The sequence below is a fragment of the Vulpes vulpes genome, chromosome 14, assembly GCF_048418805.1.
Source record: "Vulpes vulpes isolate BD-2025 chromosome 14, VulVul3, whole genome shotgun sequence".
Classification (NCBI taxonomy): domain Eukaryota; kingdom Metazoa; phylum Chordata; class Mammalia; order Carnivora; family Canidae; genus Vulpes; species Vulpes vulpes.
The window spans coordinates 16,983,944-17,009,605 of NC_132793.1; the positions used below are offsets into that span (position 1 = coordinate 16,983,944).

Below are 25,662 nucleotides of genomic sequence, written 5' to 3' on the forward strand. Positions count from 1 at the left end.
GAGCATGCGGTCAACACTATTAGTATTCTCAAAATATAGGTAAAGAAATTAAGACCTAACAAGTCACTTGCCTAAGTTTGCAGTTAGTATATATAGCAGAACTGTGATTCCAAAGAGCAGAATTATGCTCTTCTGCCTCTGAATAGAAAAAATTTCCTAAAACGAACACATAAGTAAATTTGCAATTCGGAAGACAATGTGTCTCAAGCGACAGCAGTGTTTCCCCTTCCCATCAGCACTGTATGAAGGTTCTAAAGGGTCCACATCTCCCTAACACTTTTTACTGCCTGCGTTTTTCTTTTTTGATTATAGGATTCCACTTACAATATATAACAGGGCGTTGTTATTGCCCAGTGGTTATAGAATTTCTCTTTAGGGGGAGGAAAAAGTTTTGGAAATGGATGGTGGTGATGGTTGCGCAGTATTGTGAAATGTAACTAATGCCACTGAATTATACCCTTAAAAACAGGTAAAATGGCAAATTTTATTGTGTTCTATATGTTACCACAGTTAAAATAAAAAATAAAGAAAATGTGTTCCAGGAAAATATGGTATAGAATGTTGGTATATGCTAGAGAAGCTGTTAAACCTCAGGATGAAGAAAAAAAATTGCCCCGTTCTCAGACTCAAGAACATCCTTCACAAGAACACCACATTACTCTGGCCTCACACTCCTCTGTGGCAGCATTCGGTTTTGGGGAGACGATGGGACAATGTGCAATAGATTTAACGGAAAGAAAACACAGACCAAGAATATCACAGGATATAAAGCCCACAAACAATTGTCCTCAAGGATAAATGTACTCAGAATAAATATAACTTCCATGAGATCTTGAAAAAAATACTGAATCACAAAATCCAGCTAATTAAGAGTGAATAAAAATAAAAGATTCATGAATGCAGAACTCATGGTATAAGGATTGATGATGAGTAGCGACTCCATGTAAATGTAGAATTAACAATAAATAACTCCGGCAAGTACAGTTATAGATCAGGAAGTGAAGGTTACTAACCCAGGCAGCACCACGACAGTAGCCACCAACAATTAAAGCTGAGAAATCAGAAGATGGGGAGAGGGAAATTGAGAGGAAGTGCGGGAGAACTTGTGCCATCTTTCACAGCGTGGAGTCCTTAAATAGTGCCTACGATTAAAATAAATAGTTAAAAAACAATGTAATTACTCCAAACTCTTAATGTTTCTTCACAATCTGTATTCCTCACCTCGTAGAGATCTTTTGGCAAATAGCTCATGGTGAAGAAACATTTGAAGGTCTAGATTTCTTTCAATTTTATTTCCCTTTTTCTTTTGTTAAATACAAGTAAAAATAAATGACACGTAGGAAATTTAAAATTAGCATGTTATATTTCTCCCCCACGTTTGGTAGTATTTCTTGCTATTGGTCCTTCTGTCCATCGAGCCCCCCCGCCCCCATCTATCCTTTCTGTCCCTGTATATTCCTAAGATATTTACTATGATGTTTGCCATATGGTAACCATAGCTATTTCTGGGTGCTGAGACTTGGGACTTTTTTTTTAACTTGCATCTTTGTATGTTTCTGTAGTTTCTTCAGTTCTTCAAAAATGTGTATCATTTTCACAATAACAATAAAGTGATCTTTTTTTAAAAAATAAAAAGGCAAAGCACATACGTCAAGATGTTAACAGTGACCAGTCCTGGATAGTGGAGCTTATAGATGTTTATTTTATTCTCTGTAGGCTTCTCTATTTTCTGATACTTTCATTAAAATTTAAGAAGCATAAAAGAAAAAAATATATAAAGTACAAAAGCAATGCGTTCTGGGTCCCATGGTCATAAAGTAGCAGAGCCACGGATTTAGCCTCAAACCTGGAGGATGCTGTGGGCAAAAGCAGGAAACAGCCCTGAAAACTTGCTCTAGCTGGAGATAATCCTTCCTGAATCTGATTTTCCCTTTGTGGGTAGGGGGCAATATTTTAGTTGCAGAGTTAGTTCCTTCTCATAAATCTAATGCCCAAACTTTTATAGGAATCCTAAAACCATAGGCTGTGAGAGCTGGAAGGAATCTAGAAACGATTCTATCCAACTTACACATCTAATAAATGAAGAACTGCAGGCAACACCTGCTATTTCATACAAGCTAGGCTCTAGAACTGGAAAATACTTCTGAGGCAGTTGAGTACAGCCTTGAAAATGAATTGGGTTTAATCCTTTGTCTTAGCTCTCCATGAACAAAGTCTGTCTCCAATTGCTTACCAGTCCTAGGGAGGGCACTTTGTGGTTGGAGTGTTGGGTGCCTGATTCAGATTCATCAGATTTTTAATGTTTAATTTCCCTGTGCCTGTAACTGTGGCCGCTAGGTCTTCTTTTCCTGTTACATATTTTTAATGGCATAGAAATCGAGTCTTAGCCTTAGGGTAAGTGACGTGCACAGGGCCACTAAGTGTAGCTGTAGAGGGTTGATAATGCCTGCTGCACAAGGTATGTTCAGGTTCTAACTCCCAGAACCTATGAATGTCATCTATTTGCAGGAGGGGGGCAGGTTCTTTGTAGATGTACTTGAGTTAAGGATTTCAAGATGAGATCCTCCTGGATTTAGAATGGGCTCTCTATCCTATGATAGGTGTCTCTATAAGAGACAGAGGGAGTTCTGAAACACAGAGACTTTCAGAGAAGGCCACATGGAGGCAAGCAGAGACTGGAGTGATGTGGGCAGCAGAAGCTGGAAGAGGCCAGGGAGGATTGTCCCCTAGAGGCTTCACAGAGCATGCAGCCTTGCTGACACCTCCATTTCAGACTTCTGGCCTGCAGAACTGGGGGAGAATGAATTTTCATCATCAGGAACCACCCACTTTGTGGTAATTTTTTAGGACAGCCCTGGGAAACTCCTGTATCTGGCTAGGATATGGTGGAAAGGGCTCAAAGCCAGGATCTGACTCAAGATTGGTTCTCTCTGTCCACCTCAGAGCGCCGCCCCCCCCTTTTTAAGATTTTATTTATTCATGAGAGACAGAGAGACAGAGGCAGAGAGAGAAGCAGGCTCCCTGTAGAAGTAGGCAGCCCAATGTGGGACTTTATCCCGGGTCTCCAGGATCACGCCCTGAGCCCAAGGCAGATGCTTAACTGCTGAGCCACCCAGGTGTCCCTCTCAGAGCTCGTCTTGCCCAAAGGCCAGCAGGTCAGAAGCATCCACATGACCTGGGGCTTGTAATCACACCTGGCAGGAGAGTGCTGTGTGTCCCGCATACTCACTTTCAGTTCTGTTCACTTTCTCTGCCCAGCCTCCTACTTGGTTTGGGGTCCTTGGAGCAAGAGTGAGAAGCAGTTAGTGATAATGGCACCAACCTCTCTTGTCTGGGCTTTTGCTTCAGCCCCTAAACCGATCAGCAGTGGGGACCCACTGGTCTCCAGATGCTACTTATTGATAAGGAGTCCTAAGCTGGGACCCAAAGGCTGGAAACTACATTTTCTAGACTCTTTAGGCTGCAGGGTCCCTGTGGGATTCCACCAGTGAGAGATCTTTAAGGCACAAGAGCTAGGAAGCCACAAGCCTCCAGCAACTGAGGACAGGCATAGGTAGAGGTGTTGGCTATCAGATATGGGGTCATGCCTGGGCTTGTTGAGTACCCCCTTTGGGGCTGTAGGCAGCCAGAATTAGAGATACTAGTCTTGCTGTGATCCCTATATTTAGGGGTTTCCTAAAGAGAACTTTCCTGATTACTATTCCCCCAGCCTTCTAATGGTTATGTAAAGGTCCAGTGTTACAAAAACTCTACCTGCTGGACATATTCAGCATGAACCCTCCTTTTCTGTTGGAGCCTTGACAAGAGACATTGATCTTCATGAGATGAGTATTTGATCGTGTTTCATTTCTTCTTAAAAACAGCAGGGTGTAGCTTCACCGTTGGTGTAAGTGGTGAAGGAAAAACCCAGTCCTGAAAAGTGGATAAAGAATTGGGAGACACAGGGCAGCCCCGGTGGCACAGTGGTTTGGCGCCGCCTGCAGCCTGGGGTGTGATCCTGGAGACCCCGGATCGTGTCCCACATCAGGCTCCCTGCATGGAGCCTGCTTCTCCCTCTGCCTGTGTCTCTGCCTCTCTCTCTGTGTCTATGAATAAATAAATAAAATCTTAAAAAAAAAAAAAAAGGGAGACACATATTTGGAGTGAGCCAGAGGGCAGGAAGGAGAGCCCAGGGCCTGGCAATGCTACTCTGGCTGCTCAGAGTCCAGGGTGGAAATAAATGCTAAGGTACTTTAGGAATCTGACCTCTTGCACCTTCCCAAAACAATTCCCATGAGCACTACACCAAAGGCAAAGGCTATAGCAAGTAAGACAGGGCATCTCTTTGACAGAATCTGGGAGAATCATCCCCCAACTCTAAGGCTACATGAATGGTCAAGAAAAACATTAAGAGGGGGCTCCTGGGTGACTCAGTTGGTTAAGCATCAGACTCTTGGTTTTGACTTAGGTCCTGATCTTAGGGTTGTGAGATCAATCCCCATGTTGGAACCTGCTTAAGATCCTCTCTCTCTCTCTCCCTCCCTCCCTCCCTCCACCCCCGGCCCCCTCACTCTTTCTAAAAACACAAACATTAAATCAGGTACTTTAGGTTGTGCCTTCAGCAAAAGTGAGATGGGGCTTTAATTCTTCTGTATCTGTGTAGTAGAACCTAAAATGGGACAGACATCCCTTTATAGCATGGACTGGACTTTCTCAAAGTTCTGTTGTTTTCCTCCTACCCTTTCTTTTTAAGTCTTGCTGGAGGCTGAAACTCACAAATACAACAAGGAAAAAATTAGCAGGGAAGTTATGGTGGCAAGTTGCTTCTTGAAAGGTGTAGTTTTCATGAGTAGAGTGCCCTAGGTGGGTTGGGATGCTTCTCTGGATGGGGGTTTTTCATGTGTACCATCTGTTCATAGGGTCCGAGAATCACAGTAAATGTAGGAGCTCATCTGACCACCATCCTCCTGAATCTAATCACAGCTCATAATAATAACAGCTAACATTTATTGAGAGCTTAATATTTGCTGGTCACTCTTCTAAGTCGGGTCTGCAAACTATAGCCCAAGGGCTGGCTCTGCCACCTGTTTTTGTCAAGTTATATTAGAGCACGGCCTCATTCATTTATTGTCTGTGGTTCCTGTCATGCTCCAACAGTAGGGTCAAGTTATTGTGACAAAGACCACATGGCCTGCAAAACATAAAATCTTGCTTATCGGGCCTTGTATGGGAAAAGCTGGCCAGTCTCTTTTCTGAGAGAGTACATAAATTACCTGAGTACTGGTGATGATCTTGGGAGGCTGGCACTTTCATTGCCCCAATTTCACAGATTGGGAAATTAAAATATGGTGGAGTCTGATTTGCCTAATGATGCCCTGTAGGCAATGGCAGACCTGGGGTTGGCCTGCAGAGGGTCAGAGTCCAGAGCCTGCATCCTTATTGTCCTACTGTGCTCCCAAACACAGATCGACTGCACAAAAGAATCTTCTGGACACTGGGAATTGGGGTGGGAAATGTGCTAGTCTAGCTGCTTCCCAAGCAGGGGCTATCCAAGCCGGGGCCTCTGACAGGCAAGGGACCAGCCCGCCGTCCTTGTTCCGTCTCCAGCAAAGTGTGAGAAGCATGAATCTGTGCTGTTCAGAAAGGCGTAGCTTGAGCCTCAGGAGAGGTAGGTAGTTGCAGCCTCGTGACCTACGCTGTAAAAATGACGCAGTATCAGAAATGCATGGGCTCAGAAAATAAACCATTCATAGGTTCTTCCTGGGGAAATAATCACTGAAAAGGCACTTCAGAGCATGGAAAGATGAGCTAAAAATCAGGGACTCAAAATGAGGAAATTGTAGGATGAAAGGCTGCCGAGCATCCCTGGGGGGCCATCTCCAGAAGTCCTATTCAACTTGTTCCAAGGCTCTCGAGGAGAATTTCCATCTCGGCAAACTGTCTCTGATTAAGTATCTTGACTGTTTGGTTCACAGCTGTATTCCCGGGGCCGACAACACTGCCTCGCGCACCACCCGCTCGATAGACATTTGTTGTAGAACAAACTGGCGACATCGGTGAACGGGCAGCTCCGTGGAAGGGATCTTGTGCCTTTCCCCGTGGCCTCTTAGGTGGAGCTTCAGTGCAGACAAGCTCCCTGTAAGCTGTGATCTCTCATTAAGCCTCTCCTTCAGGAGGGGTTTACCAAGGGACGTCCCACACCTGACCAAATGCCACAATTCCACAGGAAGCAACTAACCCGTGCCAGGAAGTGTGACCAGAAGGACGCACCTCAGGGTGTTGCTGTGGTTGTCTTTCTGTAGTGGGTGATTTTCCCACTTTGTTCTACCCTCCTCTTTTGTTCTGTTTCCTCTAGGTATCACTTTGAATGGAAAACAATACCACAGCACATCTCCAAATTCGATGCTGGATTATTTCTAAGCGACTATCTTAGACTCCTCTTTGGGCTCTGAGCCACAGCAAGGCTCTGGGAAGCTTGTTCTAGGTAGAATTATACCTGCCCGCCCGCATTCACATGTTGAAGTTCTAAACACCCCCCCCCCCACCTCCCAGAATATGACCTTATGTGGAAATGAGGCCGCTGCAGATGTAATGAGTTAAGACGAGCTCTACTGGAGTAGGTGAGCCTCTAATCTAATTAGTCTGCTGTCTTTATAGAGAGGAAATTTGGAGTCAAATGCACATAACAGGCAAAATGCCATGTGACTCTGAAGGTGGAGATTGAGATGCGGCTTCGACAGGCAAGGTATAGTGAAGATCGCCGCCAGAGCACCAGAAGCTAGGCGAGAGCCGTGGTGGCATGGATTCTTCCTGCCAGCCCTCAGAAGGAACCAGCCCAGCCAACACTTTGATCTCAGACTTCAGCTTTCAGGACTATGAGACTGGAAATTTCCATTGTTGGAGCCACTCTGTGGCAACTTTGTTACTACAGCCCCAGCAAAGGAACCCCAAACTCAAGGCCCCCATTCCTAGAGCCCCGCTTGGCTTCCTTGTGTCAGCTGTGCTTCTTGCTTCTCGATCTTTCCATCTGTGTCCAGGTTCCACGGGGGAGTCGGGGCCGAGCCGGGGTGGAGCTGACAGGGTCATTCTCATTGGCAGCGTGGAGTATGGAATCTGCTGGACTGCAGGGGGTGGACCGCTGTGGTGGGAAGGGGAACCAGGGGAGAGGGCCTTTTGCATTGTGGTCAAGGAGTGCAAAGTCCAAAGTGGAGTCTGGTGGGAAAAGCAGGGAGGGGAGTCCCGGAGCTGGTCTGGGGAGAAGTGTAAGCCCAGTAGGAAATCGGACTGCAGCTGACAGGGTTGGAAATAGGCTGAGAAGGGAACAATGAGAGGAAAGTGACTAGTGGGGCTGAAGGCCTCAAAGAATATCAAGGGGTTTGGGGGTGTGATTTCAGGGTGCTCCAGTTGATGGTCATAGGGACATCCTCCCTGGGATCTACCCTATCCTGCTGGTTTGTAGGACCACCCATCTCATTCTCTGTTGTATCCAGAGATCTACAAGAGGCCTCAGGGTGCTGCCATTGTTGCTGACTGGGCAGCAGCTGCCCCAGCTTATGTTTACGTAGATCTCACGATGTGTTGGACACTGTTCTAAGCACTTAACTTCCATAAACACATCAAGTTCTCGTAAGCAAATCTACGAGGCAGGTACCATTAGTACCATCACCACTCTCATTTTATGGCTCAGAGAGGTTGAGTAACTTCCCCCAGGCCACACAGCTGGTAGCTGGGAGAGCTGGGATTTGATATAGCAATCGGAACCCAGAGTTTATGTTCTTATCTTCTAGTATTCCACTGTCCCTGCAGAAGAAAAGAGATAAGAAATGACCCTAGTCATGCTGGCTGAGTTACTTGGCCTCTCTTTGCCCTCATTCTCACCTCAAAAAAGGAAATAGCTTTTCCCATCTTAGACGAAAGAAATACCTTTACATTAAAAAAAAATGCTGTCAGGATTAATTGGATAACAGCTGTCAAGTTCTTGTATCTCCTTAGAGGATGGTGAAAGAGGAGGAATAATTATTGTGCTGTTTTCTATGCAGACCCTAGTACGTTTGGGGGAGTCAGTAAGTGGCTAATGATATTCTCGGTAATTGGCAATGATTGAAGGGGGGTTTCAGAGGAGAGGCCTTGCTGAGGTGGGGTAGCAGAGAGAACCTTCATGGTTGATGGTCAGTGGCTAGAGCCCTTCTCCTGAGAGGCGGGCAGCGTGTGGCGCAGGGTTGGAGGGAACCCCCTTCAAGCCGGTTAGCATCAGTGCCTGCCCCAGAGGGCAGAGAGGGAGAGAGAGGTGCCACTGCCTGTCAGGTTGGCCCAGGTTTATGGAGCTCAGGCCCTCGAGGGCTGGCACTTAGAGACCCCAGTTAGACCGGTGGTTCTCAAAGTCTGGCCTGTGGATCAGCTGCCTCAGTTTCTCTTGGAAACTTGTTAGATGCACAAATTCTTAGCTCCACCCCAAACCTACTGGAGGTGGGATCCAGCAGTCTTTCAGTGAGCTTTCCATGTGATTTCTGAGGCGTGCTGCAAGCTGAGAACCACCGTTTCAGAAGCAAATAGTACTGACCGTGGAGTCAGATGCACCTACATTGGACTCTTGGCACTGCCACCTGTTGGCTGTGTGACTTTGAGCAAGTCACTGCAAACCTCTCTGTATATCAAGTTCTTGGTCTATAAAACAAGGGTGGGGGGCTAGGGTGAGAGGTGGTCTGTAAGGCACCTGCTCTGTATCTACAGTTCCTTTTCCTATCTCCACAGGTTAGAGACTGTCTTTGTCCTGCCTCTTGGTTTCGAAATGGGCAATTTCATCTGTGGGGAACATTTTTGCTGCTCCTTCTCTACCTGTCTGGCTCCTGAATAACATAGAGTTTATTTGCTCTAGAAAGTGGTAATTTTTTCTTTCTCTTTTTATACCTCCCCCAAATCAAATCTGGATTAGATATCTCTCCAAATACGGGCCCTTGTCACAGACCTACGTTGTCCTAACTACCTCTTACCTGTGTATAGTCTGTACCAGGGCAGAAACCGTCGTGCTGACTGCTGTTTTTCTGGGTGCCGGATACCTAGTGGGTGCATGAGTAGTATCTGAGGTTAGAACCGGTTTCGTTCCGTTTATAAAGAGCTTGGATAGCAGACGTTGGAGGGAACCAGCAGAGGGCTTAGCCTTCATGCATGCATCCACGTGGAGGAAACAGAGGCAGAGAGATTCTTGAGAGCTGACTTAGAGATGCAGCAGCAGGGAGGACAGGTGGAGACAGTAAGCCCCAGTGGCAGAGGATTGGAGGGGAGGGTGCTGTGGAATTAGGTTATGGAAACCTCTAGCACATCTCTCATAGTGACATTAGCATAATACCCTTACTCAGACAACCGGTCTGCCAGCAGAGAGCAAAATAACGTGCTGGTATCTAGCCTGAATTCCACGACGAGAAGTCTCTCCTGGCACCACCAGGGCAGGCATTTTGCGGGGCCCGGAGGAGCTCTTAACCTTTGTTTATATATTTATTTATGATGGACAGGGTTAAGGACCTCCTTGAGAAATAGATGGACGCTCTCTCCAGAAAAAAAGGCACAGAACTGCAAACCTTCCCCACTGTTGACCTTGCCACTCAGTGGGGACGTGATGGGGTTGTCGTCAGAATTGGACCCCGTCATTCTGGGGGCAGGTAAAAGTGGCCGGTGAGGAGAAGGTAGGCTTGAATACTTCATGTTTCTCCGAGCCCTGGTATTTTAAAGCTGGGGAAATAATAGCAGTGACCCAATTTAGGAACGTGAAGGCAAGACAGCACTATTTTAACAGGCTTAGTCATCTCTTCGCTTTGCTTTTTTTTTTCCCCTCCACTTCCATTTGTGTCTTTTCCCATTGCAAATATACGAGGTAATAATCCCGTATTTTCCATGGAGCATGGCAAACATGCTATATATAAGACACAGTTGAACATTCTGTGAGTGTAATTGGAGCATAAATGTAACTAATCAAAATATTATCATGCCAATGGATGTGTGAAGAGTTTGGAGATTTTAAAAAAATATATATTTTAGTTCCATGTCATTTCAATTTAAGAGATTTAGAGCTGCAGAAGCAAAGGACTCAGCCCAATGAATGTCAGGAACAATTTGGGGTCTGACAATGTTACAGGCAGCCCTGTTGTTCTCTTTACTCTTAATATGGCAGCAGCCTGACAACTGATTTCCTTTTTGTTCTTTCCTCCCACTCTTTGCCCCTCTGTGCCCTGCTCCCCAGGGCACAGCCAGCTAACCCCAGGGAGCATGCTATCCCTCCTTGCCTCCAAACATGACACCCTCCTGCTTGTGTGCAGGAGCCCGAGAGCTGAATGATGAGTAGTTTGAATCTTGGCTCTGCTACTAGCTGTGTGGCTTTGGGAGACTTACCTAATCTCTCTGTGCTCCAGTTTTTTCACTTATATGAGAAGGGTGATAACAGCAGCTACCGACAGGGCTGGTATTAGAATTGAATGCATCTAAGTAACATGTGAGAGTGTGTGTTTGCTGCTGCTGTTATTATTATTAATTAGCTGGTGTGATTGAGGGAAGGGAACTCTTGTGGGAACATGAAAACATCACTGTGTTTCCCAGAAACAAGACCCAAGGAAAAGGGTATCTCCTTCTTTACCCCCCACTGTAGAAGGAGCCTAGATAGAAAATCCCAGCCAGTCCTGGGTCCTTGCCTACCACTAACTAGTCCTGTGACTGTAAAACTTTGGAACCATAGGCTTCACTAGCTGTACACCTCTGATGAAGGTGTGAAGACATGGAGAGCAAATTCTTAGCTCTCAGGCTCCCAGAGGCACTGTGTGACTGGAACCAGGAACGCAGGAGAGGGGTGGGAGTCTGAAGGGAGAGGTGCATTATCTGCCCTTCAGTTCTATCTTGACCTTGCCCAAAGCGTTGTGATAATTTCCCACAGTGAAGACCAATTGGAACAAGCCTTAAGTCTCACCCACCATTCATGTAGCAGAGTTCTCCTTGGGTCACACATCAGGTTCCATTGTCTTCTTGATGATAATGTTTATTTTTCCTGCTGGGATGCTGAGCTCTGCTGAGATGCTGGAGGAGGTGAGCTATGAGGTGGTAAAGCGGATAGCCTAGGTCTTGGGGTGCCCCAAAGGGTTTTATGTGGGTCTATTCTCATCACAAGATCATGGTAAGGTCTAGAAGCCTTGGGTATAAGGCTTTTGTTTCTGTTTGGGGAGTGAAAGGGATGAGAGGTAACGAAGGGGTGGCACACGGCTTCCATTTTATTCTGCTTTGTTGCCATCTTTCTCCCATCGTCCCCTTTCTCGCTGCTCAGTATTCTTTTCCTCACTTGTATTTCCCTGATTCACTCTCTCCCTCTCACCCTGTCTCCCTCCCTCACTCCTCCTCCCTCATCTTCTCTGCTGTGTCCTCCTCTGCTTTCTTCTTCTTTCCCCCCTCCTCTCCCTCCTTTGCTACTCTTTCTCTCTCCTTCTTCTCCATTTTTATCCTTTTCTCAGGAATGGGGAAGGAATGCAGGCAGCCCATGTGCCCAGTCTCTGGGGAGACACGTCCGTGGTAGACCCTCTTCCAGCAGCACCTTCACATCCAATTGCCTGGGTTTAATTCCATTTTAAAACCACACCATCCATACCTACATGGGTTATCAGATAGCTGTTTCTTGGAAAATTGCCTTAACAAATTTGCATATGAAATGTGTAAACCCCAACTTATTGGTCTGAATGAATGATTACAGAAATAGTTATTACTGGTTCACACAGATTGACTTTGACAAAATGTTCACAATGCTCGATTCATTTGAAACTTCAGGAGGTATTTCTTGTTTTAAATAGATATTATGTATCTATTAAGCTGTAATTAATCCCTCCTCCCTATTTTCTGGTGTATTAGAAAAGAAGCAAATTTCTTTCTTTTTTTTGACACATGATAATTGGGTTGCTTTCATTGATAATATGGATGATGTTGAATAATATGTTTGTTCTTCTGGCTATTTTAAGCTGTCGTGTTTACAAATGGCTTAATGACAATATTCTTGATAGCGCTGATAGAAATGTGCTTCCCTTCCACCTGCATTTTCTTTAGAGTGCATTGTGTCTTTGGATGGGTTGGTGTCTCCTGCTCTTTAGATTGTGACCAGATAGCCAAACATCAGCATTCTGGTCTTCTAAAAGTAGCCTTGTCCAGAATAGATGTAATAGAGCTATGTATAGAGTCAGCAGTGTGGGAATAAGCATCCTCTGGGCATTAGTGAAAGCCACCAAGCGTAAGTGGCATTTAAATAGTTTGGTGAAGGATCATGGCTGAGCCGGGCTGAGTGGATTTCAGGAATAGCCTCATTTGAGCAAAACCCAGAAGCTGGGAAATCTGTAGCATGTATTAGTTTCCTGTTGTTGCTATAACAAATCATGGCAACTTCAGTGGCTAACACAGATTTTTTTATTATTATTATTGTATCGTTCAGGCAGTCCAAAATTCTAAATGGGTTGCACTGGACAAAAATCAAGGTGTCCACGGGTCTCTACTCCTTCCTGGAAGACCCTAGGGGATGGTCTGTATTCTTGCCTTTTCTGAAAAATTCCTCCTGCATTGCTTGGCTCATGGCTCCTCCCTTCATCTTCATGCCAGCAGTATAGCATCTTCAAATCCCTCTCTGATTCTGCCTCTTCTGTCTCTCTTGTTCAGAATAAGCCACCTCCATCATAGGGTCATCTGCTTGGCAACCTTACTTTCACCTGCCACTTTAATTCCCCTTTGTTATGTTAAGGTACTGTTTTCACAGGTTCTGGAGACCAGAGTGTGGACATCTTTGGGAGGCTGTTACTCTGCCTGCCATGGAGTGGATGAGTGCTGTGTAGGTGGAAGTCTTTCTCTTCCTCAGTGTTCCTGGCTTTAAAACAGTGATAGCATGGCACCACCTCCCGGGGGTGCTAAAAGATGCTTAGATCAGTGCCTGGCATACACTGAGTTCTCAAGTTTAGTAGTAACATTCAGTGTAAATTGCATCAGGCACAGTGACATCTGCTACTGGCCGTTCATTATTAACATCACCATTTAATGTCATGTGCAGTTTTTCACTTAAGATTTAGTGACAACAGAAGAGTTCAACGTGTAGCTTTCATTACCCCATTTTCTAGATGAGAACATTGAGGCCCAGTGAGTTTTATTGACTTGCTCAAAGTCACACGACTAAGAAAACAACAGGAGTGGTACTGAAAGCCAGCTCTCCTGACTGCAGATCCGGCCCTTGCTCTGTGCCATCACAGCTGCCTTGGCTCCGGGCAGCGTGTGGGTCCCTGCTGCCATCCACTCCGTTCACATAGGTGCTGACACTGGAAGCTGGCGGGGCCACCTGTCTGCAGGGACAACTCTGAGCGCTTGGAGCTCCAGGCCCTCAGCTGCCAGTCGCCTGAGCACACTCATGTAATCTTAATGAACAATGTGCAAAGCCATTAAAAACTCAATTAGGGCTTTCTTTTTACTGCCGACGTGAGGAAATGCAATCCTGAGGTGCTCATGTGTAAACACAATAGCCGCCATCTGCTATGGAGAAGCGGTTTGCCTCCAAAAAGGGGATCTGTGTTGCAGACACATCAATAACGGGGCGCGTATCAAGGCATTATTATGCACGGAGGGGAAAAATGCAAAATTTATGGCCAGCCAGAGAGTACTTCCTGTTTTAATTCCACAGTTTTCGGCACTATGTATAATAACTATGATGATACTGATGCTGTTTTATGTTCCTTATCACGTCAGTGGATTTTTGGGGGGGGGAAAGGAGAAGGGAAAAGAACATATTTACGGTCTTCCTCTTTCTTGTTTCTGACTGATCTTGGCATAATGACTGGCTTATTTTTGATCTCTGGGAAACTGACAGCCCCGGGATGGTATTAATTAAGCCAACCTGTTGATCAAAGAGGGCCCCACCAAGCTGCTTGTGGATGAGGGCTCTCAAGCCTTAACAATCTCTGAAACAGCAGCGCTGGGCTCCACTCAGATACGGCTTCCTTCCTTTTGCGGAGGATGTGGCCAGACCTCCGTAAGATGGATATGGAGGGAGCTGTGGATCCCACTCTCCTGCAAGACACTGTGCTTGTGTTGCTGCATGTTCTGGCTGCCAGTGTGTGGGCCTTTGCACATGCTGTTCCCTCTGTTTGAAATGCTGTCCCAAATTACCACCGGGCACACATCCATGAAAGGAATCCCGACAGGGAAAGAGGAGAGGCTCACATGACCTTGATGGGGAGAATTTAAGCCACATACCTTCTAGGATCTCTTCACATCCAGTGATCTACACTAACATATCCCTGAGGATATTCCCGGGATGGGGTGCTAGAAGGGAGAGAACTGAGCCCCATGCCATTAGGATATGAGCCTACTCAGGTATGTCCTACAGACTGCAGGGGGCCTCTTGCAAGGAGTGGCTTCAAGGCCACAGTGGAGGAGAAAATCTGTCCCAGAGGATGATGCCAAGTGCAATATAGGGGGGCAGTGGTGCTGGGTGAGCCTGCACCTTGATGGAGGAAGGAGGGAAAAAAGCCATGTATGTTTGCAGAAAGAGTTCTCTCTTGAACCTTATTGACTTCAGGGCCAAAGCAGTTGTATTGAGTCCCCCAAGTATGTGCCTCAGCAGAGAGACTGGCAAGGATCTGCTCATCTCTGAGAAACCACAGGTGACAGCGAGGGCCACTCAAGAGGTCTGTGCTTGGAAGTGGAGTGAGGACAGGGGCACTGGCATTGTCCGTTCAGCTGGCAGGGAGCATGTCCCTTGAGGGCTTTCAGCAAGCCATGGGGAGGACTGTTAGGAGCCCGAGCTCATGCAGGTGCATGTGAGGTGTAAAGCTAGCCAGACTCCACTGTCAGGGTTCACGATGTGCTCACTCCCTCTGTAAGTTTCACATCCTCACATGCTTCACACATCTGTGTAGCCTGGAAGATGCCCTGACCTGCCTGGCCGAGTTCATCACCCTTTTCCATGCCATGTAATTATGTCTGTGCTCTACTCCAGAGCTGTCCTTTGGGGTATATGAGATGGGATCCTGTTTGGTCTGCTGTGATTTTGCTGCCTGTGCCGCTCAGAGGCACCATCGTCCACTGCTGCCACCCTCCCTGTAACATAGTGAGCTCTCTCAGTCTGGTCCACTGAGCCAGGGCTCATTTAGTCACTTGTTTCTGGTTCAGAATTTGGAGTCAGGTACACCTGCTTGGTGGAACCCAGAATGTATGCCTGAGTCTTAGCCCGCAGAGCAGGCTGGAAGGGGGCATCTGGCCTTCTCTGTTTCTGGAGAGGAAAGGAGGCTCTGCTTCAAACTGGTTCCCTGAATATAGGGAGGGAGTTTGGATATTGGGTGGCCAAACCACAGGGACAGTTCCTACAGATCATCAGTCAGATTAACCTGGATTGGGGGGGCGGTGGTAACCACATGGTGGTGTCTGAGGAGCAGTGTGTGACCATGATGCTCATGCTGGCCAGTGGACCTGCTGAGTTTCTACTGCTGAAGGGTAGACCTTCCCTAGTTATATAGTCCCCAACCTTTCTCTGTCTCTCTGTCTCTCTCTCTTTGTACAGATTGAGAGTCAAATGATATGATCCTATTTTTTACTTTTTACCTCATGCTCCCCTTCTGAGACTTTGGTGATGCGAGGATCTGATGATTCAAGGAATCTTCCACACTCACATAATAGCTCTCAGATTCCCCCAGTGTCCCCGACCCTTAGATGGTGTACCCCAAGCTGGCCTTGAATGAGACTGTCATCCTTGTATCTCTGGTTCACTGGCTTGGGAATACATATGTGTTCATGTCAATGTAATGTCTGAAAACAGAATAGTGGTCCTCCAAAGATGACCATGTTCTCATTCCTGGAATCTGTACATATGCTACCTTATATGGCAAAAGGGGTTTGCAGGTGTGGTTAAATTAAGGATATTGCAACAAGGAGATTATTCTGATTGGCTGGGTGGATGCAGTGTGTAAGTCCTTATAAGAGGGAGACAGGAGGGTCAGAATCAGAAACAGGAGAGGTGACAGTAGAGCTTGAGGTTGGAGTGATGCCCTTTGTAGATGGGGGAAGGGGCCAGGAGCCAGGGAATGTGGGTAGCCTCTAAAGCTGGACGAGACAAAGAAGCAGATTATCTTTCGAAGCCTCTAGAATGAAAGAAACGCTACCAACACCTTGATTTTAGGCTTCTCCAGAACCATAAAAGAATAAATTTGCGTTCTATTAAGCCACTGAGTTTATGGTAATTAGTTACAGCAGCCATAAAACACTAACCCAGGATCTAAATCTTGTGTCCCCTGAGCCTTTCTACCTGCTTGACTGTCAGGCCTCTGTCTGCCCTTAGAAGGCTCTCCCTAGTTTGAGTAATAGGATCAGTTGCTCTGGCTGTTTTTCATGTCCAAAGGAGCCCTTTCTGGACTCGTCCGGAAAGCCCACTATCACAAGCCATAGGAGAGTCTCAGCACAGCTGCTGCTGTGGGTGTCTCCCCAGGGTCTTCTCTTCCTTCCTGCTCGGTGTGCCACCTGCTGATCCTGACTTTTCACCCTGTCACCTGTCACGTAGACTCCTAGAGCAGCGCTGCTCATTCCTCCAGTTTTACCAACACGTTCCTGAGCAGAACTCCCTCCTGCTGTATCTTTCTGGCCTGTGCCCTTCCTGCCTTTGTGGGTAGGCTGTGCTGGGAGTGGTGGGGTGGGCAGTCATCATTTTTTGTCTTCTAGGGTTTTTTTTCTTTCTTTTAATCTTGTCTATCTCTCTGAGCCTTACAGCAAAACACATACCTTTCTGTCTAGTCTAAAGGTTGGGGCGTGCATAGCAAGTCACCTAGATATACATGAGGGGCCAGGGTGATAGTGGTATTGTGACCTTGACCCCACCCAGCTCTGGCCCACCAAAGACAGGTGATCTTAATGAAGATCCAAGATATTTCTTGTGTTTTCAAGAATTCATGCTCAGAGTGCATTGTCTGTCTTTCTTTCTCTTTCTCTTTTTCTTTCTGTTTCTGTTTGCAGTAGGATGCTGCTCTTACTGATGTTCCTATTTGGCGTGTCTTGCAGCTTTGCCTCGTAACTATCGTTTTTCATCGTATCCCCTTAAATAATGGGACTTGGAGGAAGTAAGGGCTCTATAGGGGTGCCAAAAAAATTATGCTAGCTGTGGAAATGAAGTTCACAATTTCAATGGCTTAATAGCCCAATAACCATGTATTCCTTGTTTCCTTAAAGCCAAAATGAGTGTTCCTAATTGTTGGGTGGCCTTTCCTCATGGTCATGGTCATTCAGGGAACCAGGCTCCTTTTATTGGGTTCTATTTCTCTGGGAAGCCTATGCTTTCAGCTAGCTGGTAGATGAGAAAGACAATGGAACAGTGATTCTCAAACCTTTTGTGTGTGTGTGTGTGTGTGTGTGTGTGTGTGATTCTCAAACCTTAATGTGCATATGAATCACCAGGGGATCTTGATAAATTGCAAATTTGGATTTAGTAGACCTGCGGTGGGGCCTGAGATGCTGCATTTCTTACAAACTCCCAGGTGGTGCTGATTCTCTGTTCAGAGACCATCCTTTGAGAAACAAGATAGTGGAGCAAGAGCAATGGGGGTTGGGGTGAGGGGAGGGAAGTAGCTTTTATAAACCAAGCCTGAAAGTTTCATACTCAGGCCCCATTGACTAGAATCCAGTTGCATGACCCACAAACCTCTAAAAGGAGGCTGGGGAATGTGATCCAGCTGTGTGCCCAGAACCAAGAGGACAGGTCTGTTCATCAACCAGCAGTTTTTCCAAATGGAGGGTAGATGGAGGGCCAAACACTTTCACCAGCTCTGTCTTCGGGGAGTTGAAGCATCCTCTACCAACAGTCATCAGGGCAGCAAGATAAAGGGTAGCCCTAGACTCTTGGGAGTGGATAAAGGTTTTGTAGTTTTGCCTCCTCCGTGAGCTTGCTTCACCATTGGAACTGGGATGAAAATAAGTAGGAGCCTGAGCTGGTGGAAGAGAAACCCTCCTGACTCTCGGTGCTGCAGGTCCTAGGCAGCCTGTGTGGATTGCCAGGAGGGTAGGAGCTGCAATGTCCATGGGGCATGGTGGGATTCGGAGTGAAGAGAGCCCGGCACTGCTCGCTTTTCAGGCTGCCTTCTCTACACATAGCTGTGCCATACCTCTGTGGAAGGGGCAGTCACCCAAGCTTCATGGGGCTTGTGGGATCTCACTCATCTGTCCCCAGGAAACCTTCTGGAACCCTGTGGGATGCAGATGAACACATACAAGCATGGATGCTAGCTCAGTCTTCTTTCTGTGCTCTCTCACGCAGGGATTCCTTCCTTGCTGCCTCACTGGGCAGGTTGTGATAATTACACAGATTACATCTGACAAGGGACATCTCTCTACTTACCCTGTGTTACTGCCAGGCAGTAAACAAGGAAACTCTTGGAAACATGGAGGTGTGAGGGGAGATGTGCCTTTGCACTGCTTTCAGTGGCCCTTGTTCTAGGAGGCAGACGGTTTTCTGATTGGTGGGATGGTGAATGACGGGGAGCCTAGTGCTTGCTTCTTATTGCTCATTTTGAGGGTGAGCCTACCCAGGGGTCCTGTTTGGCCCTCCCTCGAGGATCTCTCTGACCCTAGGGATCTGGGTAGAGTCGGCAGGACAAAGTCCATGATCAGCCAGCTGCTGTGTGTGCTAGTACGGAGAAGAAAAGGCAGGAAGCCTCATTTGGCTTCAAGTCCAAGTTACTTTCCTAATCCAGTTCTGTGAATAATAAAATAGAGAGTTTTGAACTCCCCTCCCCTCCCCTCTCCTCCTCTCCCCTCTTCTCTCTCTCGTGTCTTTTTTCCTAAGATTTATTTGTTTGAGAGAGAGACTCTGAAGCAGACTCCACACTGAGCATAGATCCCGACACTAGGCTTGATCTCAGAACCCAGAGATCAAGAGCCAGACGCTTAACCAACTCAGCCACCCAGGTGCCCCCCGCCCTCCATGTCAATTTTTAAATTCATTCAGAACCCAGGGAGGATTGGCTACGAGTGCTTGGTACCCTCTAGAATCCCAACACGCAACAGATTGCCCGGCATTTACTAGCTTTAGTCTCCTGGGTGTTAGTGTGAATAAATGAGGCTGCTTCTCGAAGTGGCTCATCTTGATTGAGGATAAGCAGTCTTAAGGTTTCATCCTGAATGTAAGATTTTAGTGGTTAAAGTAAGATTTCAATGCAGTAGTGCTTTTCGAGGTGGGAATGTTCATCGCAGATCCCCTGAGTTTATCCACTGTGTTTTATGATGCAGTTTATTTCATAGCATCATAGGGCTTTAAGTCACAAGTTCAACCCTCACAGTTGGTGGCGGGATTTCCTTAGATTTCTTTCCCATTGTCCAGCCTCTGTTTAGCCACCTGTAGTGGCAGGGAACTCCCTCTGTCTCGGGGCCATTGTTAGAAGGCCCTTTGAATGGAAATAAGCCTCCTGTGGTTTTTTTCATAGGTCTGCCGCTCAGACACCTTTATCAATTAGCAGTTGCCACAGTCGTGCCGCCCAGCAAATGGAGAGGGAACTCAGGGGCAAACAGCAGTGAGCATTTGTTCTCATACTCCTGGGTCTGAGCATCGATTGTGGACTGGCAGATCTGAGTTGGGCTTATTGACCACACGGCTGTGCTCCTAGCTGCCCAGTGGGGATGGCTTGGTTCTTCAGCCCTGGCTGAGCTCCATTCTCCACCACACATGTCTGTTCTCCATCCTAAGCCGAAAGGGGCGGCGGCTACCTGGGGCACATTCTTCTCATGAAAGGTGGTGGTAGCACAAGAAGGCAAGCCCTCCTAGGCAAGCACATTTCAAGCCTCTGCTTGATTCATTCCGTTGACATCTTGTTGACCAAAGCAAGTGCAGCCCAAAGTCAAGGGATGGGGACACACCCTCTGCTTCTTCGGGGAGGCCCAGGACATGGATCCAGGGAGAACTAGAAGAACTAGAAACAACCATTAAATCTGTCAAAGCAACTCCAAAGATGCTCACTTCCTCTCTATGGGCTGGCAGCCTGCTTAGTGCTTGAAAAACAGTAGTCACATTTTCTGCAGAATAATAGTGTAAATGCCGAGTTGGAGAGAATCTAGGTTTCCTCCATCCCTTCCTGACTGTGTGGCCCAGGGCAAGTTACTCAGTCTTTAAATGAAATGAAAATACTCTACTTACCAGGGTCATTCTGAAGATGAAATTGAATAGTATATTAAAAAGACACCTAGCAAGTATTACCCTCCATTCCAGGCTGAATATCTTCTGGTTGGTTCTCACATTTCTTCAGAGTTTATACTACTTTTTATATGCCCTCCTATGATATATAGAATCATTCCCTGTGCTGAATACAGTGTTAAGGGATAGTTTGCAATTATTCCTTGTACTGAATGCTGGAGTCCTTGTGATCGTGTTCGAATGACACTTCCTATATTGTAGAGCTGCTGCTTCCATTGAGATAGCCTGAGCTTGCCGAAGGTTTGTATGTCACATTTTACTCTTGGAAGTTGCATTTGACTGTATTCCTGGGGTTTTGTTCCATGTTTCCTTTAGGACCTGCTAGATATAATGTTTTTTCTGTAAATGTTTATAGACTGTCTACTTTGTAGAAATACTCATACATGTTACGGTCTCTTAATTTTTATTATTAATTTTTAAAAAAGGTTTTATTTATTTTAAAGGGAGAGAGAAAGCACATGTGGGGAGAGTGGGAGGGGGAGAGAAAGAGAGAATTCTCAGGAGACTGTGTGCTGAGCTTGGAGCCTGATGCGGGGCTCAATCCCAGAACCCTGAGATCATGACCTGGGTCTCAATCAAGAGTTGCTTGCTTAACTGACTGAGCTGCCCAGATGCCCCCATCTCTTAATTATTAAACTGCCTTGCTGAGCAGTTATAAAAGTCCCAATTATAGAAGAAGAGAGAGGGGTTTCCTTCCTCAGGATCAGTCCTGAGGATCAGTCAGGCCCTCCTAGAGTGACTTGGTTTCTGACCACCATGGTTTGGGTATGACTGATGATCAGGAGAATTTTCTTTCTCTTTCTTTGTCTCTACTTCCCATCCCCTCTGTGGGTCTCCAGGATCCTTCATGATGGTGAACAGCTCTGGGAGGGCCTCTGGCCAGAAAGCCCACCTTCTCCTGCCAACCCTGAAGGAGAATGACACCCACTGTATCGATTTCCATTACTACTTCTCCAGCCGTGACAGGTCCAGCCCAGGAGCCTTGAATGTCTATGTAAAGGTGAACGGCGGGCCCCAGGGGAACCCTGTCTGGAACGTGTCTGGGGTCGTCACCGAGGGCTGGGTGAAGGCAGAGCTTGCCATCAGCACCTTCTGGCCACATTTCTACCAGGTATGGCATGCTATGGTTTCATTGTTTTTTGAAAAGTAATCCTAAATCTTTGTACCTCTTGCTTCCCTAGACTTGTTAGGTTAAGAAAGGACTTCACTTACTCATTTATTGTGCACCTCATGTTTCCTGAGCTTCTCCTAGTGTGGCCCTGCTGGTACAGAGGTGATCTAGCAGGGCACCTGCCTCCCTGGAGGTCCTGCTTGGGACGTGGAGACCAATGATCATTAAGCAGTTACTGTAGAGTGGGACATAGTGGGCTCTCCGGGATGCCGGGGGGAACAGAGACATTGGAGCCTTTTATAAAGTGATTGCTTACAACGATTTGTTGAGGGACATACTATTATTATCCTTATTTTACAGACAAGAAATTTGAGGTTCTGAGAGCTGGGATAACTAGTCAAAAGATCACCCCTGGGGAAAAGGGTGTTTGGGGGAAAGCCATTGGGAAGGCTTCCAGGCAGAGGTGGCAGCCAGGTGAAGTCTTGAAGGATGAATAAATAATTACTGAAAAAGGAAGGAAAAAGGCATTTGAATTTGTCAGGGATGGTACATGCTATTGACTGCAGGAGGAAGGGAGTGAGTTTTGCAGAGTTTGGAAACTCTCACTTGTTTAAGGGTAGGTCACAAAGGGGATATGCAGGGAGTTAAGCTTGCAGAGGCGAATTGGTCATGGCTGGCTTCGAATGCCAGGCCAAGGAGATTCAGGGGAATCCCTCGTCTACAGCACTGCTACTCCAACTGTTGCAAAAGAACAGTTTTTCCCTTTCAACTCATTGTGGACCAGTACTTTCATGACTGTAGTAAAAATGTCACAGCAGTGCCACATTGCTGCAAACACTTCTCCCACTCCACCTACTTATGCCACTGTGTGCTGAGAACACCCAGGGCACAGGCTTCTGGCAGTCTGTGGAGCACGCCTGGAGGAGCACAGCTCTGTGCCCACTTGGCCTGGGACCCTAGAAAGCTTTTCTTTTTGTTAAAACAACTTTGTATATTTAGGTACAATTTATATATCCTAGCATTTACCCATTTAATTATGTTATTGGTAATTTTGAGTAAATCTAAGTTGTGCAGTCATCACCATAAAGCAGTTTTAGAACATTTTCATCACCCCTATAAATCCTTTCTGCCTTTTTTGTGGTTTTCTCCAAGCCTACTGTTGAAAGGTTTTAAGTAAGAAAGTGACATAGTCAGATCTGCATTTTAGAGAAATTTTTTTAGGGTCTGAGGCAGAAAATGGACCTGAGGCTGGCAAGGCTAGTGGCTGGGAGCTTCTGAGACATCCTTCAGTTCAATGTCTGTGATACAGTCCTTTCAGATGGAGCATGCAGGCAGCCATAGATAATATGTAAATGCAACTGTGTTCCAATAAAACTTTATGTATAAAAACAAGTTGTGGGCCAGATTTGACCTCCAGGCCATAGTTTGCTGAACCTTGATGTAGGTAGTAAAACTGAGGTCTAGAGATGGATACTGAAATGCAAGAGCACTCAGCAAATCATTGGAAAAGCTGTGACCAGAACCTGGATGCCTAATCTCAAGACTGCCCTCCCCACCATATAACTAAGTATAAAGTAACTGTGTCTGTAAGGCCATGGGTTTCCCCAGTGAGGCGTCAGAGCTCCAATTAGAAACCCCTATCTAGGGCCCGACATGGATGGATTATAGGATAGGGCTATAGGTGCAAGTCTTAGGAGCAGGAAAAGTAATCCAGGAGAGGAACAGTAGCACTGCTGGCCCTGCTCTTCGGTAGGATATGGAGGGGAAAGAGGACATTTCTTGGGCATTTCTTTTGTCCCAGCTCTGTGGTAAGTGTATTGCCTTTCATTTATCTATGTAGTATCTCCTTGTGTTGGAGAGCAACATGTCTTCTGTTCTAGAGCAGGGCATATTATTGGTAAACTGAGGTTCCCATAATTCTCCCTAGGTCCTCTGACTCCAAGCTCAAGTTTCCTGCTTTAGGGGTTAAAAGCGCATTATGAGAATCTTCCTTTCACTAGCTGTGTAATGTTTGATGTATCCTGTCATCATTTTAAATCAGTTCTCTCATTTGTAAAATGAAGAAGGAAATAGGTACAATGAAGGGTTCTTTAGTGGATTGAATGAGATAGTGTATATATTAACATGTCAGGCTTGTGGAGGGATTCAGCACTTGTTCGGAAGGAAGGGAGGAGGAACAGGAAAAGAGGAAGGAGGCAGGGTGCCTTCTGTGCAGAGATCCCCACCGCAGTTGAGCTGTCCTCTGTTAGTTATCATCCCTGTGATAAGCAACCTCATCTGGGAGAATTTTCTGATTTCCAACTTGTTGGCCACTACAGCATCATTACGACACATTATATCCTCTGCTCTGAGCTTTGTGGTGTACTGGAAGCAGCAGTTTAGAACAGATAAATCTCTCTCTCTCTCTCTCTCTCTCACTCATAGATGCACACACACAGCCACTAATGGATAGTCTCATGGCCGGACACACACAAGTGCCTAATCATGGGACCTACATGCTCCCAGAGTCACTGCCCACACATACATCCAGGGGAGAGATGAGGGGACTGTCAGGAGATTCAAAGACACAGAGTAGATTTTAAAATTCATCAGACCCCGAGCTCTGGTCCTATATGTATGATTCTGCAGACTAAATACAGTTTTAGTTTTTAGCAGTGCTGGGACTCAGATCGTGATGGCTTATGTATTCATTTATTAAAGTCATATTTCATAGTTCCAAAATTGACTTTTAGCTCTGTAATAAACAGGGAAATTTCATCTTTCCTATTACTGGGGCTCTGTGGCGCCAGGGTCTCAGCAGGGCCAGAGATGAACGTCCCTTGGCCCAGTACCTCCACACCTGCCTCTTCTCTGGGGAGCAGGGGCTTATTAAAACTGCCTAAACTGTACTTTAGATCTCTGCCCCCTTGCAGGTGATATTAACTCTATTTTATGTTTTTAATGATTCTGAACTGTTCTGTCCCAAGGTTTAAAAAAAAAAAGAGAGAGAAGTTTTTATCAGTTTTACAGCCACCTGCTCACTCTGTTTTCCAGCACCTGCCTGGGTGAAGTTGGCTTTTATTTAGCGCTTATAATTGCTATGTAGACACATGAAATCTAGGGCCTTCCAGGCTTGGATTCAGCTGAACTTGAAGTCTAGTCCCTTTCTCAGGGATCGGGCACTGGCATATGGCACTCTGTAAGTTTAGTGACTTCACATGCAGTTCTGCACTTCTGGGGGTGCATCTCACAGAGGGAGCCCATCTTCCACCCTTCACCCCCCCCCCCCACATTTCCTTTCATCCCTCTCCACTGAGCAGTAAACCCTCCTCCTTGTCTTATTCAGGCCTCTGGGGGCTGAGGTGGGAGAGAGACTCTTGATTTCACCCTAAACAATCCCTCTTCATCAAAATATGTGGTTGTCTTCCTAAGAGGGGTGCTGGTGAGCCAACATTTTTTCTCTCTTTGGAGAAAATGTTTGCAGCCCCTTAAAACTTCTGCTGTAGAGATTCCCTGCTCAAGGACTACAAAAGGGGAGGATAAAGTGCCAGCTTCCTTAAACAAGTCCTGACCTATCCATCCCTTCTCCCAGCATGCATCCTACCTGGTTTTTTTGGAGAGGTTGAGAGGGACTCATCTCTGAGCCTCTCCTGGAAAATTAGTTCCTGGCTTTGTCCAACAGCTCATGCATAGGGAGAGGTTTGTGCTTTTCCGCGCAAGTACTAGGGGGTCTCTAAGGTTCTAGAGACTGGGGCGTGTGTAGTTGACTGTAGGTCCACGTGGTGGCCTTGGGGTTGAAGAATGTCCTGCAGAGAAGGCAGGTTTCCTAGCCTAGGCCTTCCACCCCATCCCTGCCTCTCAGGGTCCCTGCCCTCTGACATGAAGCATCCCTGGGTGTTGGCATGGCCTACTTCTGCTCACTCTCTGCCCTGCCTCCCTACCCCCTGTAAGCACTAAAGTAGCCTCTACAATTCTTTACTCACCTTAGTGCCAGCCTCATTGAGAGTTCAGTGTGGAGGGGACCTGCCTCAGCACGTGGGTCCAGGTAGGCCTTAGAGTGTCCAGCATGGACTTTCTCCTTTCTCTCTGGCTCTGTTTCGATAATATCCAATCTTACATCTGTGTTGTTGACTCCTCATTCTCCAGGCATTGAGGGGGTCTATCTCCTGGCAGCTTGCATGATTTTTATTAGAAAAAAAGTATAATTCTGGAGTGGCATGGCAAAGACGGGAGCCTCTTGGCTCCTGCACATTTTGTGAACATTTTGCTCAGAGTTACGGGGGCAGTGACAGTGGGGGACTCAGTTCTGCCTTGGGAAGTCCTTTATTTTCAGTGTCTCCAGAGCCTGCCCTGTGGTATAAAAATTCTGTGGACC

The 25,662-nt window shown here is 46.4% G+C and overlaps 1 protein-coding gene across 23 annotated transcripts in view; it reads left to right on the forward strand.

The window, feature by feature from the left end:
- Nucleotides 1-25,662, forward strand: part of PTPRT (protein tyrosine phosphatase receptor type T) — a 1,025,198-nt gene that overhangs the window by 311,706 nt on the left and 687,830 nt on the right. For all 23 annotated transcript variants that reach the window (XM_072735832.1, XM_072735811.1, XM_072735820.1 and 20 more), the window contains exon 3: nt 21,037-21,308. In XM_072735832.1, coding sequence (XP_072591933.1) covers nt 21,037-21,308 — 272 coding nt within the window. The remainder of the gene's footprint in view (nt 1-21,036; nt 21,309-25,662) is intronic.